The sequence below is a fragment of the Vombatus ursinus genome, unplaced genomic scaffold (genome assembly GCF_900497805.2).
Source record: "Vombatus ursinus unplaced genomic scaffold, bare-nosed wombat genome assembly UNPS02014924.1, whole genome shotgun sequence".
Taxonomy (NCBI): Eukaryota; Metazoa; Chordata; class Mammalia; order Diprotodontia; family Vombatidae; genus Vombatus; species Vombatus ursinus.
In genome coordinates this window covers 1,562,379-1,576,609 of record NW_020954702.1, presented here as the reverse complement: position 1 = coordinate 1,576,609, position 14,231 = coordinate 1,562,379, and the positions used below count along the sequence as shown (strand labels likewise).

General features: G+C 33.6%; 1 protein-coding gene across 6 annotated transcripts in view; it reads right to left on the bottom strand.

Moving 5' to 3' along the window:
* The window catches only part of USP25 (ubiquitin specific peptidase 25), a 193,148-nt gene that overhangs the window by 91,308 nt on the left and 87,609 nt on the right, over positions 1 to 14,231 (bottom strand). For all 6 annotated transcript variants that reach the window (XM_027843603.1, XM_027843605.1, XM_027843607.1 and 3 more), the window contains 4 exons: positions 13,651 to 13,737; positions 9,043 to 9,180; positions 7,283 to 7,359; positions 5,934 to 6,007 (listed from right to left, as the gene is read on the bottom strand). In XM_027843603.1, the coding sequence (XP_027699404.1) occupies positions 5,934 to 6,007; positions 7,283 to 7,359; positions 9,043 to 9,180; positions 13,651 to 13,737 (376 nt within the window). The remainder of the gene's footprint in view (positions 1 to 5,933; positions 6,008 to 7,282; positions 7,360 to 9,042; positions 9,181 to 13,650; positions 13,738 to 14,231) is intronic.

Here is a 14,231-nt window from a genome sequence, read left to right as displayed (position 1 = left end):
CTAGAAAGTCAGCAAAAAAAACCCCAAAATAAACAAACAAACAAAAAACAAAAAACCCTTAACTGAGATATTAAGGATTAGAATATGATAAGCCCAGGAAAATGAAGAGCATATATAATACAGAAATAGCAAAATCCAAGAAGCAGTAATAGAAAGAGAAGTCCCATTGAAAACAACTGAAAAACGTTTATAAGTGGAGGTGAGTCTCTTCAATGTATCTATATAGGAAAAATTTTAAAAAGCACCTTACAGAAATAATGACAACTAATGAATTGTTTTTATATTAATTAAAGGAATTTGTAGATTTTATGCTGTAACAATATAGACAAAAACAGATTCACTTAGACAGACAAAAGATCTGAAATACCAAGGTAACTAATTTTATATGGAGGATTAAACAGGGAAGAGAATGATCAGACCTCAAACTAACTTATAAAACTAATCTTCACAACTAGTAGCTAATTATTAAAAAATAGAATGTTAAATTAGTGGAGTAGATTAGATAAGGAAGACTTAGAAGTAATTAAACTTAATAAAGCAAATATTTGATAAAATCTAAAACATAAATTGCCTAGGAATGAACTCCCTATTTGATAAGAAGTATGGGAAAAATAAAAAAAGTGGTCAGGCAGACATTACATTTAGGCAAACTCTTACATGATATACCACAAAAAAATTTAAAATGGATATGTGACATGAATATTAAGATTATACCATAAAATAATTTGAACAGAAGCAGTTCAGGCACCTTTCACAGCTATGGCTAGAGGGAGAATTACTAATCCAACAAGTGATAGAAGCAATTACAAGAGATAAAAAGGATAAACTTCAATAGATGAAATTTAAAAGATTTTCAAACAAAAAAAATTAATATATCCAGGACACAAATTCTTAACCTGGAGTCCATGAACTTAAAAAATATATATAATCTGATAACCATATTTCAACATAATTGGTTTCCTTTGCAAAACTATTTATTTTGTACATTTCAAACTATTATTCTGAGCAGCAGTGAATAGTTTCAAGTAGTTGCCAACAGGGTCAATGACAGAAAAAAAAAATTTCCAATCTAGGGTAAGAAGGGATGCAGGCAACTGGGAAAATATCTTCTTATCAGATAGCTAGATAAGATCTAATATTTAAGACATAAGACAGAAATAACAAAAAGTTTTAAGAACAAAAGTCATTCCTCAAGAGAGAAGTTTCTGACAAAAATTAACTATTCAAAAAAGAATGATAAATTATTAAAAAACATATATTCAATTTTATTAATGGTAGGAATTAAAATCAAATTATTATGAGATTTCACCTCACACCCAACAAACTGGCACAGATAACAAACATTAGGAAATCAGTGCTGGAGTATGTGTGAAAAGGTGATATTGATTACACCATTCTGAAAAGCAGTTTGGAATTATGTTGAGAAAGTAACTAAAATGTTCATATTCTTTCATATAAATAATCCATTGATAGGCATATAGCTTAAAGATGTCAATTATAAAAAAGAAATGACCGATGTAAATAAAATAACTATGAGTATCACTTTTTGTAGTAACAAAGAACTCCAAACAAAGAAAATACACATTGAATAAGGAATGGCTAAACAATCTGGAGTACATAAACATAATGGAATATTACTGTGCTATGCATATGAAGAACACAGAGATGCACAAAAAGACTATGTGAACAGAAATAGTGAAATGATAAAAAAGAATATAATACATACAATGACTACAATAATGCAAATTAAAAGAACAACAACAATTAATTCCATAAAGTTAAAATGGCCAAGCTTGGACCCATAATAGAAATATAAAAACGTTATATCCCCTACACTTCTTTGTAGAGTTGGGGACATTATAGATATGGAATACTATACATAAAGTAAGACTTTTTTGATATATTAGATCTACTAAACTATTTCCCCTCATACTCCTTTTTATTCCTTGGTATAAGTGATGGCTCTCTGGGAATGGGGTATGTTGGAAAATGTAGGTAACATAAAAATACATCAATTAAATTTACTTTTAAAAGAATATATGTATACTTACATTTATTCTCTCTGTGCGATATATATATGTATATATACAAATACGTACGCATATATCATATAAATATAATATTACATATTATATTATTACAATATGATATATAATGTATTATATTATTATATAATATACATTTTAATATATAAAATACATGGCATATAATATTGTGGATATCATATATACTCATTACATATTATATATAAAACAAATATACAATACTACATATTTTATATAACATAGTATGTTATACTATATTATATATTTTTATATAATACAATATAGTATATGAATATATTATATGTATATATAATTTACATATGCAAATATATTTATATATACATATATGTATATATACATATATAGCACAGAGTAAATACAAAATAAATAGAAAGGTAATTAAATATAATAACATAGGTAGATTAGAAAAAAGTTAGTATAGAAGATAGTATGTGAGCTGCATCTTGAGAGAGAGTCTGTGAAACAGGGAAGGAGAAAGTGTATTTCAGACATAATAAATAGCCAATGCAAAGGGACAGAGATGTGCAGATGGAGTACATGGGTGAAAAAAAGAGGGAAAAAGTCAGATAAGTGGCACTGTAAAGTGAAAGACAGGAAGTAAAGTAGAATGAGGCTGTAAAGACAGACGGGGGCAAGGTTGTAAAGATCCTTAAAAGTAAAACATAAATTTTCATATTTTATTCAAGGGGCAATTTGGGAGCAACTGAAAATTACTGAATCAGTGAGTGATATAGATCAGTGCTTAAGGAACATCACATTGACAGCTATGTGGCGGATGGACTACAATAGAGTTTTGTAGCAGAAAGACCAATTAAGAGACCACTGCAATATTCTAGGCAAGAGGTTGTTAAGGAATGTTAAGGGTTCCCCTGAACTTGTCTTTTTGTATTGCCATACGTTTCAGAAACACTGGACCCAGAATATGCAGAAGGCTCTGAATGTGTCAAGGACAAAGCCCCTGCCCCAAGCTGACATAATCTGTTATTTGCACCCCAAGCTGGTCTTCCTGTGTGTCCTTGGTAGTCAAAAGAGGCACCAGTCAGTCTGCACCAGATTGAGAAACTGTGCAGCTGGGACCCTTGTAGATAAGCAGACCATCCTATCTTCTTAGCCCAGCAGTTCCCAAGGAAAAAATGCTGCTTCTGCCCTCTTAATTCTTCATTATTTCTCCTTCCCTGTCACTCCCATGTAGGTGGAGATTTCTGTTTCTCTTCCTCTCTTTGTCACAATTTCATAAATATGCAACCTTCTATTTGGATTGTGAACTCTTTGCACTTGCACATTGCATGTGGAACATGCATGTTCATTTCTCTTAAAATAAAACTAGTTTTCATGTTAAGTTTTGTGAAGTTGTGATTGCCCGTTGACAAGGTTAACTTAAGTAGTGACTGTTTAGGTAGTGAGAAGGGGATGGATGTGAAAGATATGATGGAGATAGAAATGACAGTATTTGGCAACTGATTCATTATGTAGGGTGAAGATAAGGAATCAAGTGCAACTTTAAGGTTAAGAACCTGAGAGACTAGGAGAATGGTGATGTTTTCAACAGAAATAGATAGGAAAGCTAGCAGAGAGAGGAATTTGGGGAGGAAAGAAAATAAGTTCTGATTTGGACATGGTAAACTGGAGATGACTCTAGAATATTCAGTCTAAAATTTTGACTAGACAATTGGTAATGTGGGACCGGAGTTGAGAAGAAAGACTAGTGCTATACATAGAGATCTGTTATTGTTCTACATAGAGATGCTAATTAAATTCATGGAAACTGCTGAAGTTAGCAAGAGAATGTCTTGAGAAGCCTATCAAGAGCAGAGACTCCAAAGCAAAGCCTTGGGGAATGCAAAGGGAGATAATATTGTTGAGACAGCAAAAGCGATTTAGGAGTAGTCAGAAAGGTAGGAGAAGAACGAGGAAAGAGCAGTATTATGATAACACAGAAAAAAAAGAGTATCCAGGAAAACAGTATAGTGAACTATACAACAGAGAGGTTAAGAAGGATGAGGACCAAGAAAATATGTAGCAATTAAGAAATTTTTAGTCACTTGGTAAAGAACAGTCTCAATTAAGTGATCACTTCAGAAGCCAGCAAACAATTGCTGAGTGAGATGTGAGAAAGTGAAGGCAGCAAATATAGACAGATTTTTCTAGGAGTCTGGCTGAGACCAGGAGGAAAGACATATGATGATAGATTGAGGGGATGGAAGAGTAGGATGAAGGTTGTTTAAGAGTGAGAGGTAGCATGATATACTGGATCAAACACTATAGAAGTCCTCAGCTGAGAAGGTCAGGGGAGATGGAACTGTGCTCTAGAAAAAGAAAAAAAGGTTTGGAGTGGGATGGGAGACTAGGCATGGAGGTAGAAAAGGATTTCCTTGCTTCAGTGAGGGCCCACCTGAATAACATAAATCTGTTGGACTGTTTGTGTACTCAGTCCACATAGTTGTGGGTATTTCCTCTAGCTCTATTCCTTTCATAAATAGAAGCTGAGGATAGCAGAGGTAAGCCAGAGCCAAGGAGGACAAGGGGCTGAACACTTTCAGAATATGAAATTGAATAGGTTAACTATAGGATTGAGATTGGGATGGGAGGTAAGTAAAGTCAGAGTGGGAGTAATAGCCTAAGGAAGCAAAGAGGGGTGGAAGGATTAAAGGTTGCAGTGAGGGAGAATAGGTTTTGGAAAATTTATTAGTTGTGTGACTTTTGGCAAGTCACTTAACCTCTTTGCCTCTATTTCCTCATCTGTATAATGTTGGGAAGAACAAATGAGATAATGTTAAGAATTTTAGAAATCTTATGGTATTAAATAAGTGTTATTCATTAATAATTCTTGTAATATAATCTATAAATTTCTAAGTTAGATAAAGTATTAGGAATTGTCTGAATTTTCAAATTTTTTTTTCATTTCAACTCAATGTGTACTTTGTGTGGTATGATGAAAAGAAAAGGGGCTGGGGGTCAAGAGAGCTGGGTTTAAACAATGGGACATTGTACTATGTTATGGAGATGCTTGTTTTATTCCATAAACTAAAAATAAAATAGGGGGAAGCTAGGTGGTGCAGTGGATAGAGCACCAGCCCTGGATTCAGGAGGACCTGAGTTCAAATCCAGCCCCAAATATGTTAACACTTACTAGCTGTGTGACCCTGGGCAAATCACTTACCCCCATTGGCCTAGACAAAAAAAAAAATTAAATTAAATTAAATTAAATTAAAAAATAAAAAATGGGGCACTGGGCATGTCACTTCATGGTTCTGAGCTTCTGTTTCATCACCTCTTAAGTGAGAAATTTAAGCTAAAAGACCCCAAAGCACCCCTCCAGCTCTAAGGCTAAGATTATAAGCTTGTAAACACGTAGGCTAAATAAAGCCACTTTAATGTGACTAAAATATAATCAATTACTTTCAGTACTTTAACTGACTCAGAATTATCAAGAGATTTAGTGCTGGAGAGACAGAATGGTTTCAAAAGCTTCATAATTTGTTTCTTATTCAAATACCAGAACAAGTTTTATAAACTATTTCATTCTTCCTGTTCTCTCTCATTAATCACATCATTCACTGCTAAGTGTGTGTTAAGATGAAGGAAAAAACTGAAATTTTTCTAAGACCAATCAATGAGAAAGTGGTAATAAGAACCATATCATCTTTTTCATTTATACAAATTATAAAATTTTATATACTAAAACAGTCCAGGAGCTACAGTAACAACAGGGAACTGTTGAAGAGTGAGTCAAATCAAATAATGCTTATTATGTGTAACAAATTGCTATGCTACCAAATGTATATATACATGTATGTATATGTATATGTATATGTATATGTGTGTGTGTGTATATATATATATATATATATATGAAAAAAACTTTACCTTCAAGCACTCCCACTGCTAGGAACCTTCCATAGAACAATTCTAGCATTGGGTTCTTTGGTTTCTCTCCATCCCTGGAAAACATTTTTTAATACATAAACATAGTTACAACTTCTAGATTTATAGATAGTGATTAAACAAAAACATTTAAAAAACTATATTAAAAAAAATAGCACTGTGACTTACAGTACAATGAAAACAATAAATTTTGAACCCTCATATACAGGGTATTTTAAAATCTCAGATTTTACATCAGGAACTTCTAGCCTAGAGGCTATGGACTTTTAAAAAATATATATACTGATAAATATATTTAAATATAATGGATTTCCTTAGTTCCAATCCTATGAATTTTATTTTATGCATTTAAAAATATTCTTATGAGAAAAAATTCACAGGCTTTACCAGTCTGACAAAAAGGTTCATGACACAAAAAAAGTAAAGAATCTCCATTTTAGATTACATCACTACACATATGACTAATTCTATAAATAGTACTAACTGAATCAGAAGAAATGAACACAATGCTTTTATATTTTATTTTCAGATTTTGTGCATTATTCAGTACTACAGATCCAGCTAATTTTACCTCTTACATGAGCAGGCTATTCACTTGGAAGGAAATGAAGTCAGAGTATGCAGTAAATACAAATGTTTAATACAATACAGAAAGTACTTTCAATTTCTCAGTTAAATTTTAGCTAACTTAATGTTATTTAATTCATAAAAATCTTTAGGTATGTACCAACAACAAATATAAGTGGCCATGCCCACTAGCTCTTCCAGATATTTCTTTCTTTACTTGAATAAGTTTTCATATTATCAAAGGTAAAAGAAATTAATTTATTCTTTACATCAAGGATACAAGCTAAGAATTACATTTCTTGTTCATAAATGTAGTCAAAACTATTAATAAGAAAAGCATTTTTTTTTGGTAAGATATGAGTAGGAAGGTGGTCTGGATCTGTGATTTTATAAGTTCAGAGAATTTCCTGGTGTGGAAACTATCTCAATTGATGTGAGTTAATAATTCATCTTTAACTTACAGTCTTAAGAGATTTGCCTGGGGCACTAGCAGTTCAAATGACTTGTTAGTTAATGAATCAAAGATTGGCCTTCTATCTACTATGCTACACTAACTTTCCAATTATCTGATAAATTTGTTAATTTTATATACTGTAGTTTCCTAACCTGTATTTAGTCTTCTTAAATGGCTGATTGCATGACAGATTGTAAAATATACATAAATCCTAAATAACAAAGCATCACATCTGTTATACCTCCCTTTAAAGAAGAATAGAACTAAAGAAAATACAAAACATAGGCACTAATTTCATGAGGAAACTTACCTTTCCTCTTCAGCTTTCATTTGGAAGGCATCTTCTAACCAATCTAATAATTTGTGTGTGAACTCACTCACATCTTGCTGTATTTAAAAAAAAAAATTATTATATTTTTCCTAAGTTTTTTTAAACTATCACATTCTAAAAGTAAATTCTGTAAAGTGTCCAAATACCATGTTCAAAAAAATTTTATACTAAACATTACAAATGATTTTATATGAAAACTGGATAATACATTGAAAATTACTACTCTATAACATATGCCTTACATTAAGAAAATCCAATATTAACACAAGTCGAAACTTCAAGTCATTAAAAGGATTCCTCAAATAATACAAGGGTTTAATTTTTTTTTCATCAAACTACACTTGAATTTTCCTAAACACGTGTATACTTTGGAATATGCAGGAATAAATTACTCAACAAAACAAAAATTCCACAAGCTACTTTCATCTCCCAAGTGAGAAGTGTCAAAATTTATTGGAAAATTCTTTCTATATATAGGATTACATTAAACCTAGTTGTAACTTTACGATATGAGGGAAAATAGAAAGGACTGAAGACTCTTCTTATCACAATACTCCCATACTTCAGTAATTTTGAGGTCAGGAAGGACATTAAGATTTAACTACAGCTACTATTTATTTTGCTTTTTTTTTTAATAATGACAACTTAGTTGAGTTGTCAAAACTAATTGTTATTTGCTATAGTAATTTTTATTCCTTGAAAATTTGTTCTTCTAGGTGAGTAAAAGATATCTGTAATTCAAGAGGTTAATGTTAGAAAACTGGTGAAACAGAAGATGCCAAGTAGTCATGTAATTCCCTAAACAAACCTGAACAGAAATATATCCTACATTAACAAACTTGAGGGGTGGAGTTGGGGGTAGGGGAAAATCACAGAAAAGAGGGGCATTTCTTCTTTTAGGAGGACCTATATTCTTTTTATGTATGGTTTTTAGAGACAAGAAATAGCAAAATACTGTAACTCTTTTGCTCTGTTGATTGACATGGCTATTATTTGTGTCTAAATCTTTAAACCCTTGCTCCCCTTAGGATGACTCAACTCTGAGGCCTACTTGATGACTGTTGGGTGACTGTAGAGGGGAGAGTGGGGTGACAGGTGTATGATATGAGCAGCCCTACCATGTTGCTCACTTTCTGGTGGGCTCCACATCCACACTGACTCCCTCCCACCCACTTCTTCTTTAGGTTTGGTCCCCTCCATTAGAATATAAACTCCTAGAGAACAGTTGTTTTGCTTTCTCATTGTTGTATGCGCAGTTATTAACACAGTATATATATATTTTTATTTAAATGATAATTAAATTAATGTTGGATGCCAATGGGTCTTATGTAACATTTTCTAGCTAGATGTATGTGTATATATATCACCCAGCTGGAAAACTCTGTGTGTATATGTGTATGTGTGTGCGCACACGCATGTGCGTGAACATCAAAGACTCAAACGGAAAAAGGGGCAAAATTTTAAACAAAACACCATAAAATGATTTTCCTTTAATAGATTGCTCTGGGTGGGTGCATGTGTTTTGTGTGCGCGACGTATGTGTGCCTGTGTATGCCTGTGTATGTGAAAGACAGACAGGTCAAGTCAACAACATTCATTAAGTTTTTACTACATGGCAGGCATTGTGCTAAGTACTAGGGATATAAAGAAAGGAGACAAAAAAGTCTGCAATCTAGGAGCTTATAGTCTAATCAGACTAAATGTAATTAGCCATAAATGAATATCCCTGTAAAAGCTACCTGTTGTGAGCCATTCGATTTGAAAGCATCTTTAAGAATATCAACTGCTCTTGAAGGATCAACATATTTTCTTTTAGAACCAACAAGAAGTGCAAACAGATGCCGCAGCTCACGCATAAAAGGCAAATTCCGATGTTCCTAAATTTTAAAAATAAAAAAGATTAATAAAAATTGCATCCTCATGAGATAATCATTCTGAAATTAGCTAAGAATACACTACAAAACAAATGGGTGGCATGTCAGGCATCCAACTATCCATCATATACAAATAAGGAAAAGCAGATCTGGGAACATTTAGGGCGTCCAAGAAAAAGTCATATAGATCAGCAATGTAATTGCCATTATGGTCAGAAATTGAGTGTTCCTTCTTACATGAAGGTACATGCTACCTCCTAAATGAAGCCTTCCTCGATTCCCAATCCTCCTCCTACCCCCAAGCCTTCCCTGATTTCTCTTAATTCCAATCTCTCATAATTCTTTGAATCTTTCCTGTATCTTTTTTTGGGGGGGGGGGTGGGAGTCTTTAACTCTTGGCCATAAAGAATTCTCAAAAGGAAACTCAATTGCCTATTGGTGTGTGCTAAAACTTACATTCTACCTTACATTATACTTTTTTTGTGTGTTCCTGTTTTATCTCACACATTAAACTATAGTCTCCCTTAGGGGAAGCACTATGCATCTTTCCACTCTGCCATCCTTGGTCTTACACTAGACAGATTGATTGATTGATTGATTGTTTTAATAATCTGTCTATTTCACTGGTGTGAAAAGCATGAAAACAACCCAATAACCACATTAGCAGACAATCATGAACTGCTATGGTTCATAATTTCACCACCTGGTAATTAATTTTGTGTTTTGGTGATGGTTCATACACACACACACACACACACACACACACACACAAGGTACTTAATAATGCTTATCTGACTGAACTGACTGACTCACACACTGTTGCTTAAGCTATTTCCCACCCTATTGTGTTTTCCTCATTTCTTTCTGCCTAACCAAAAACTTAAGACAATTGATGATACTGAAATTCTTTTGAATCAAGATTCTAAAGTCCTATAACTGATAGCACTGCTGTCACATATGGCTAGGTTACAAAACAATCAATGTGCTTATGGTCACAAGGAGGAGTAATTAGAGGATTGGCCTTAGAGTCAGGAAGACCTGTTTCTGACACATGCTAGCCAATTGTCTTGTTCTACTACCTTCCTCAAGATTATTGGTTATAGAAGGTCTGGCAATTTGCAGTGGTGGAAAAGTTTTTATGCTGGCAGTTGCCCACATTGATAAATGACTGACACACAAAAATGTTCTCATTCTCCCTGGTCTGTTTTGTGTAAAGAAACTGAAAGAGGCACTGATTTTCTCCAGAACTGGATCATAAGGATCACAGATTTAGAGCTGGAAGGGACCACAGAAGCCACTGCATTCATCCTACCTTGTTTTTACAGATAAGGAAACTGATGAACAGAATGACTAAGTGACTTGCCATTTATATCTAAAATTTGTAGAATTCTTATCTGCCTTTTAAAACTGCTTGTTTCTTTTATTTTTTAGATGATTATGTCTCCATAATCTTGCACAGTAATACAAAGTGCACTTTGTACCTGAACACCTTAGGATTATTAAATTTCACGTATGCAGGGATGCCTGAGTTAGATCTAAGTTCATTATTAAATTTAATCAGAAACTAGTAAGTCATTTTAATAGCCCCTAAAAGCATTTCATTAGGACCACCTTAATTGGATGCCATAACAATCAATGACACCGCTATGCATCAAACCTAAATATTTGTTTCACAGTATTTTATATTTTATTTTACAGTGTTCAATAGTTGTCAACATGCTAAACTAAAATCATATGCTGTATCCAAGAGAACTTTATAAAATCAAGAACTATGCTATAAAAACCATTCCTCAAGAATGGCTACTATTCTCATGCTTTTTATAAGAAAAAAAGGGTATATATTCGTTATCTAGAAAATTAATTTTTAAAAAAGACAAAAGAAAACAATTGAAAATAATGCTAAATACAGTACATGTAAATTAGTATTAAAAGTTTAAAAAAAGTTATTTTATTTAAAAAGAACATTTAAAAACAGTCTTCTACCACAGTACAAAGTACAACGGAAAATGTGCTTTAGGACCTTTTAAGACTTCTAGACAACTTGAAAGCCACAAGGCTATATGACTTGTATGCCTCTTCAAGAGACAAGCTGGAATTCAGTGGACACAGAAAGCACCAAAATAGAAGAACAAAAAATAAGTTACATATAAGGAACAAGAAATGACTTAATGGAGAAGTGCCAAAAATTTCTGAATCAAGTATTTATATTCAGTCAGTTCACAGAGTAGTCAGAACAAATCAGAAGAAAAGATAAAGATGTGACAGCAGCAACTCAAAGCCAAACTGCTTTGTTTTCGAATCCACAAATGGAAATGGAAAAAATAGACACTGATTCTATCACTTTTTGTTAAAAATGTGACTGACACAGAAATAAGCCAAAAGGCAAAAAGATCCCAGAAGTAACATCTGCCAGCAAAGAATTTCTGTCAAGTAAACATTGTAGACAAGGACAGCACCAATTGAAAGTAAAAGTCAATCTTCCATTATTTAAAAAATAACCAAAATCATATCAAGACTTAAAAAGAGAATTAAGTAATACTCAAAAAACTTCTACATTTCAGTCCTAGAAAAATGTAATAATAATGGGAAAGTTTAGATTGAACACCAAGTTTGGGAAATCACAAGTTGAGTTTCTCAGATTCAATTAAATGGAAATTCCACCTAAATAGTAAATAAAAATGGAGAACCAGGGGAGAATATAGTATTTTCCCATGATAGGCAATTCAACTACATTCTCACCTGGAATGACAGCACTCTTGCCCAGTGTTGACCATAGTTGCTATCTCCTTCCCTCCTTGTGGTGCCCACTGCTAAACTGAACCAAATGAATCATGATAAGGGTTCTGCCCTGGAAAACTCCTAAGGTTTCTAGTGCTCAGATCCTCTAACCTTCCATATCTTTATAAATATTCTCCCAACATATCTACAGTCTTTGGGCATATTCTCAGCATTGGCCATACACCTCAAGTTAGGTCAAGTCAGGTCAATAAGCATTCCTTAAGCACTTACTATATTCCAGACACTGTGCTAAGACCTGAGGATACAAAGAACATGAAAAAAAAAAGTTCTTGCTCTCAAAGAACATAATTCATAGTCTAATAAAGGAGACATCATGTAAAGAATGAGGTTTTAACAAGATATATACAGAATAAATTGGAGATAATCTGAGAAGGGAGGGAGTAACATTAAGGGAGATTGGAAAAGGTTTCTTATAGAAGGTGGCTTGGACTTGAAGGAAGCCAAAAGCCTAATATGGAGAGAGAGTATTCCAGGCAAGGGGGACAGGGAAAAGAAATGGAACTAGGAGATCGAATAACTTTTGTGAGGAAAAGCAAGGAGGCCAATAAGGAATTTTATTCCTTGCTGCTGTCAGATCTTTATCTTTTCTTCTGATTTGTTCTGACTACTCTGTGAACTGACTGAATATAAATACTTGATTCAGAAATTTTTGGCACTTCTCCATTAAGTCATTTCTTGTTCCTTATATGTAACTTATTTTTTGTTCTTCTATTTTGGTGCTTTCTGTGTCCACTGAATTCCAGCTTGTCTCTTGAAGAGGCATACAAGTCATATAGCCTTGTGGCTTTCAAGTTGTCTAGAAGTCTTAAAAGGTCCTAAAGCACATTTTCCGTTGTACTTTGTACTGTGGTAGAAGACTGGTGGGGGAATAAGGAATAAAATTCAAAAGATAAGAAGGGGCCAACTTACGAAAGGCTTTAAAAGTCAAACAAAGGATTTTATATTTGATACTGGGGGAAACAGGGAACCAATTATTTTATATCGGGTATGACATAGTCAGACCTGCACATTAAGAAAGTCAATTTCACAGCTAAGTGAAGGACAGATGGGAGCATGGAGATACTCAGGGGACAGGGAGACCAACATCCCAGGAGAAGCTCTTTGGTTTGCTCCCCCAGAACAAGGCTACAGTGGATGCCTCCTGTTACTATAGACTTTGCTGGAATTTTTGTGATGGAAGTAACAACCGGACACATAGGCTAGTGAAGGAAGCAAGAGGAGTATGTTGTTTGTTTTGTAGATCAGTGTAGGAAAGTTGTTCCTACAGTTTAACCCCCTTTTCAACTCCTCATCCACCCCAGTGTGGCCACTAGGATGTATAGAAAGAATTTCCCCGTTAAGGTAAAGTCCATCCAAATAAGGAAGCAATGCCATTTCTTGCTAATTAAAAGCAATAAAGGCATTAGTGATGACTGAAAAGGAATTAATCTTATAACTGGATGATATAAGCTATAAATATGTGTTTATCCATGCAACAAGTTGCAAAAAAGTCTCAGCCTCCATGTACTGCTCAACTTATTCAAATGTTATCTAACGGAAAGGAATTAAAAGCTAGGCAATTGACAATGTAAGATTAATACTTCATGCACTGACTTTGGAACCTAACTCATGAATAAGAAGTAACTACAATTGTATAGGCAGGCATATCAGGGGAAAGTATTTATTTAATTTTACCTTTTGGTTTCGAGGTAAATCTTGAGCACTTGCAGGAGGATTGTAATTCAATACTAATCTTCGAAATTCCAGAAGATTAAATAATGACTGAAAAGAAATGAGATATTTAACATTTTTAAGGGAGGAAAAACAAAACTATTAATATAAGTTTTTTTAATGACTTATTTTCTAGTCAGACAGTCAACAAGTATATATTAAGTACTGGGTTCCAGACACTGTGCTAAAACACTGGGAACATAAGCAAAGGCAAAAAAAAGTCCCTTGTCAAAAAATTCAATCTAATGGGGGAAACAAGACACATACAGGATAGATTGGAGATAATACCAGAGGGAAAGAACTAGCATTAAGAAAAACTGGGAAAGTTTTCTTATAGAAGGTACAATTTTACCTGGGACTTGAAAGAACCCAGGTGAGAGAGATGAAGAAGGAGATAATTCCAGGCATGGAGGAAAGCAAGTGATAAGTCCTGGAGTTGGGAGGTGGAGTATCTTGTGTGAGGAGGCTACTACTGTATTTTTAAAATGTTAATTCTTCATCTAGTTTAGGAATTGTTAGATGCATTCTATCATATAGGCAATGAC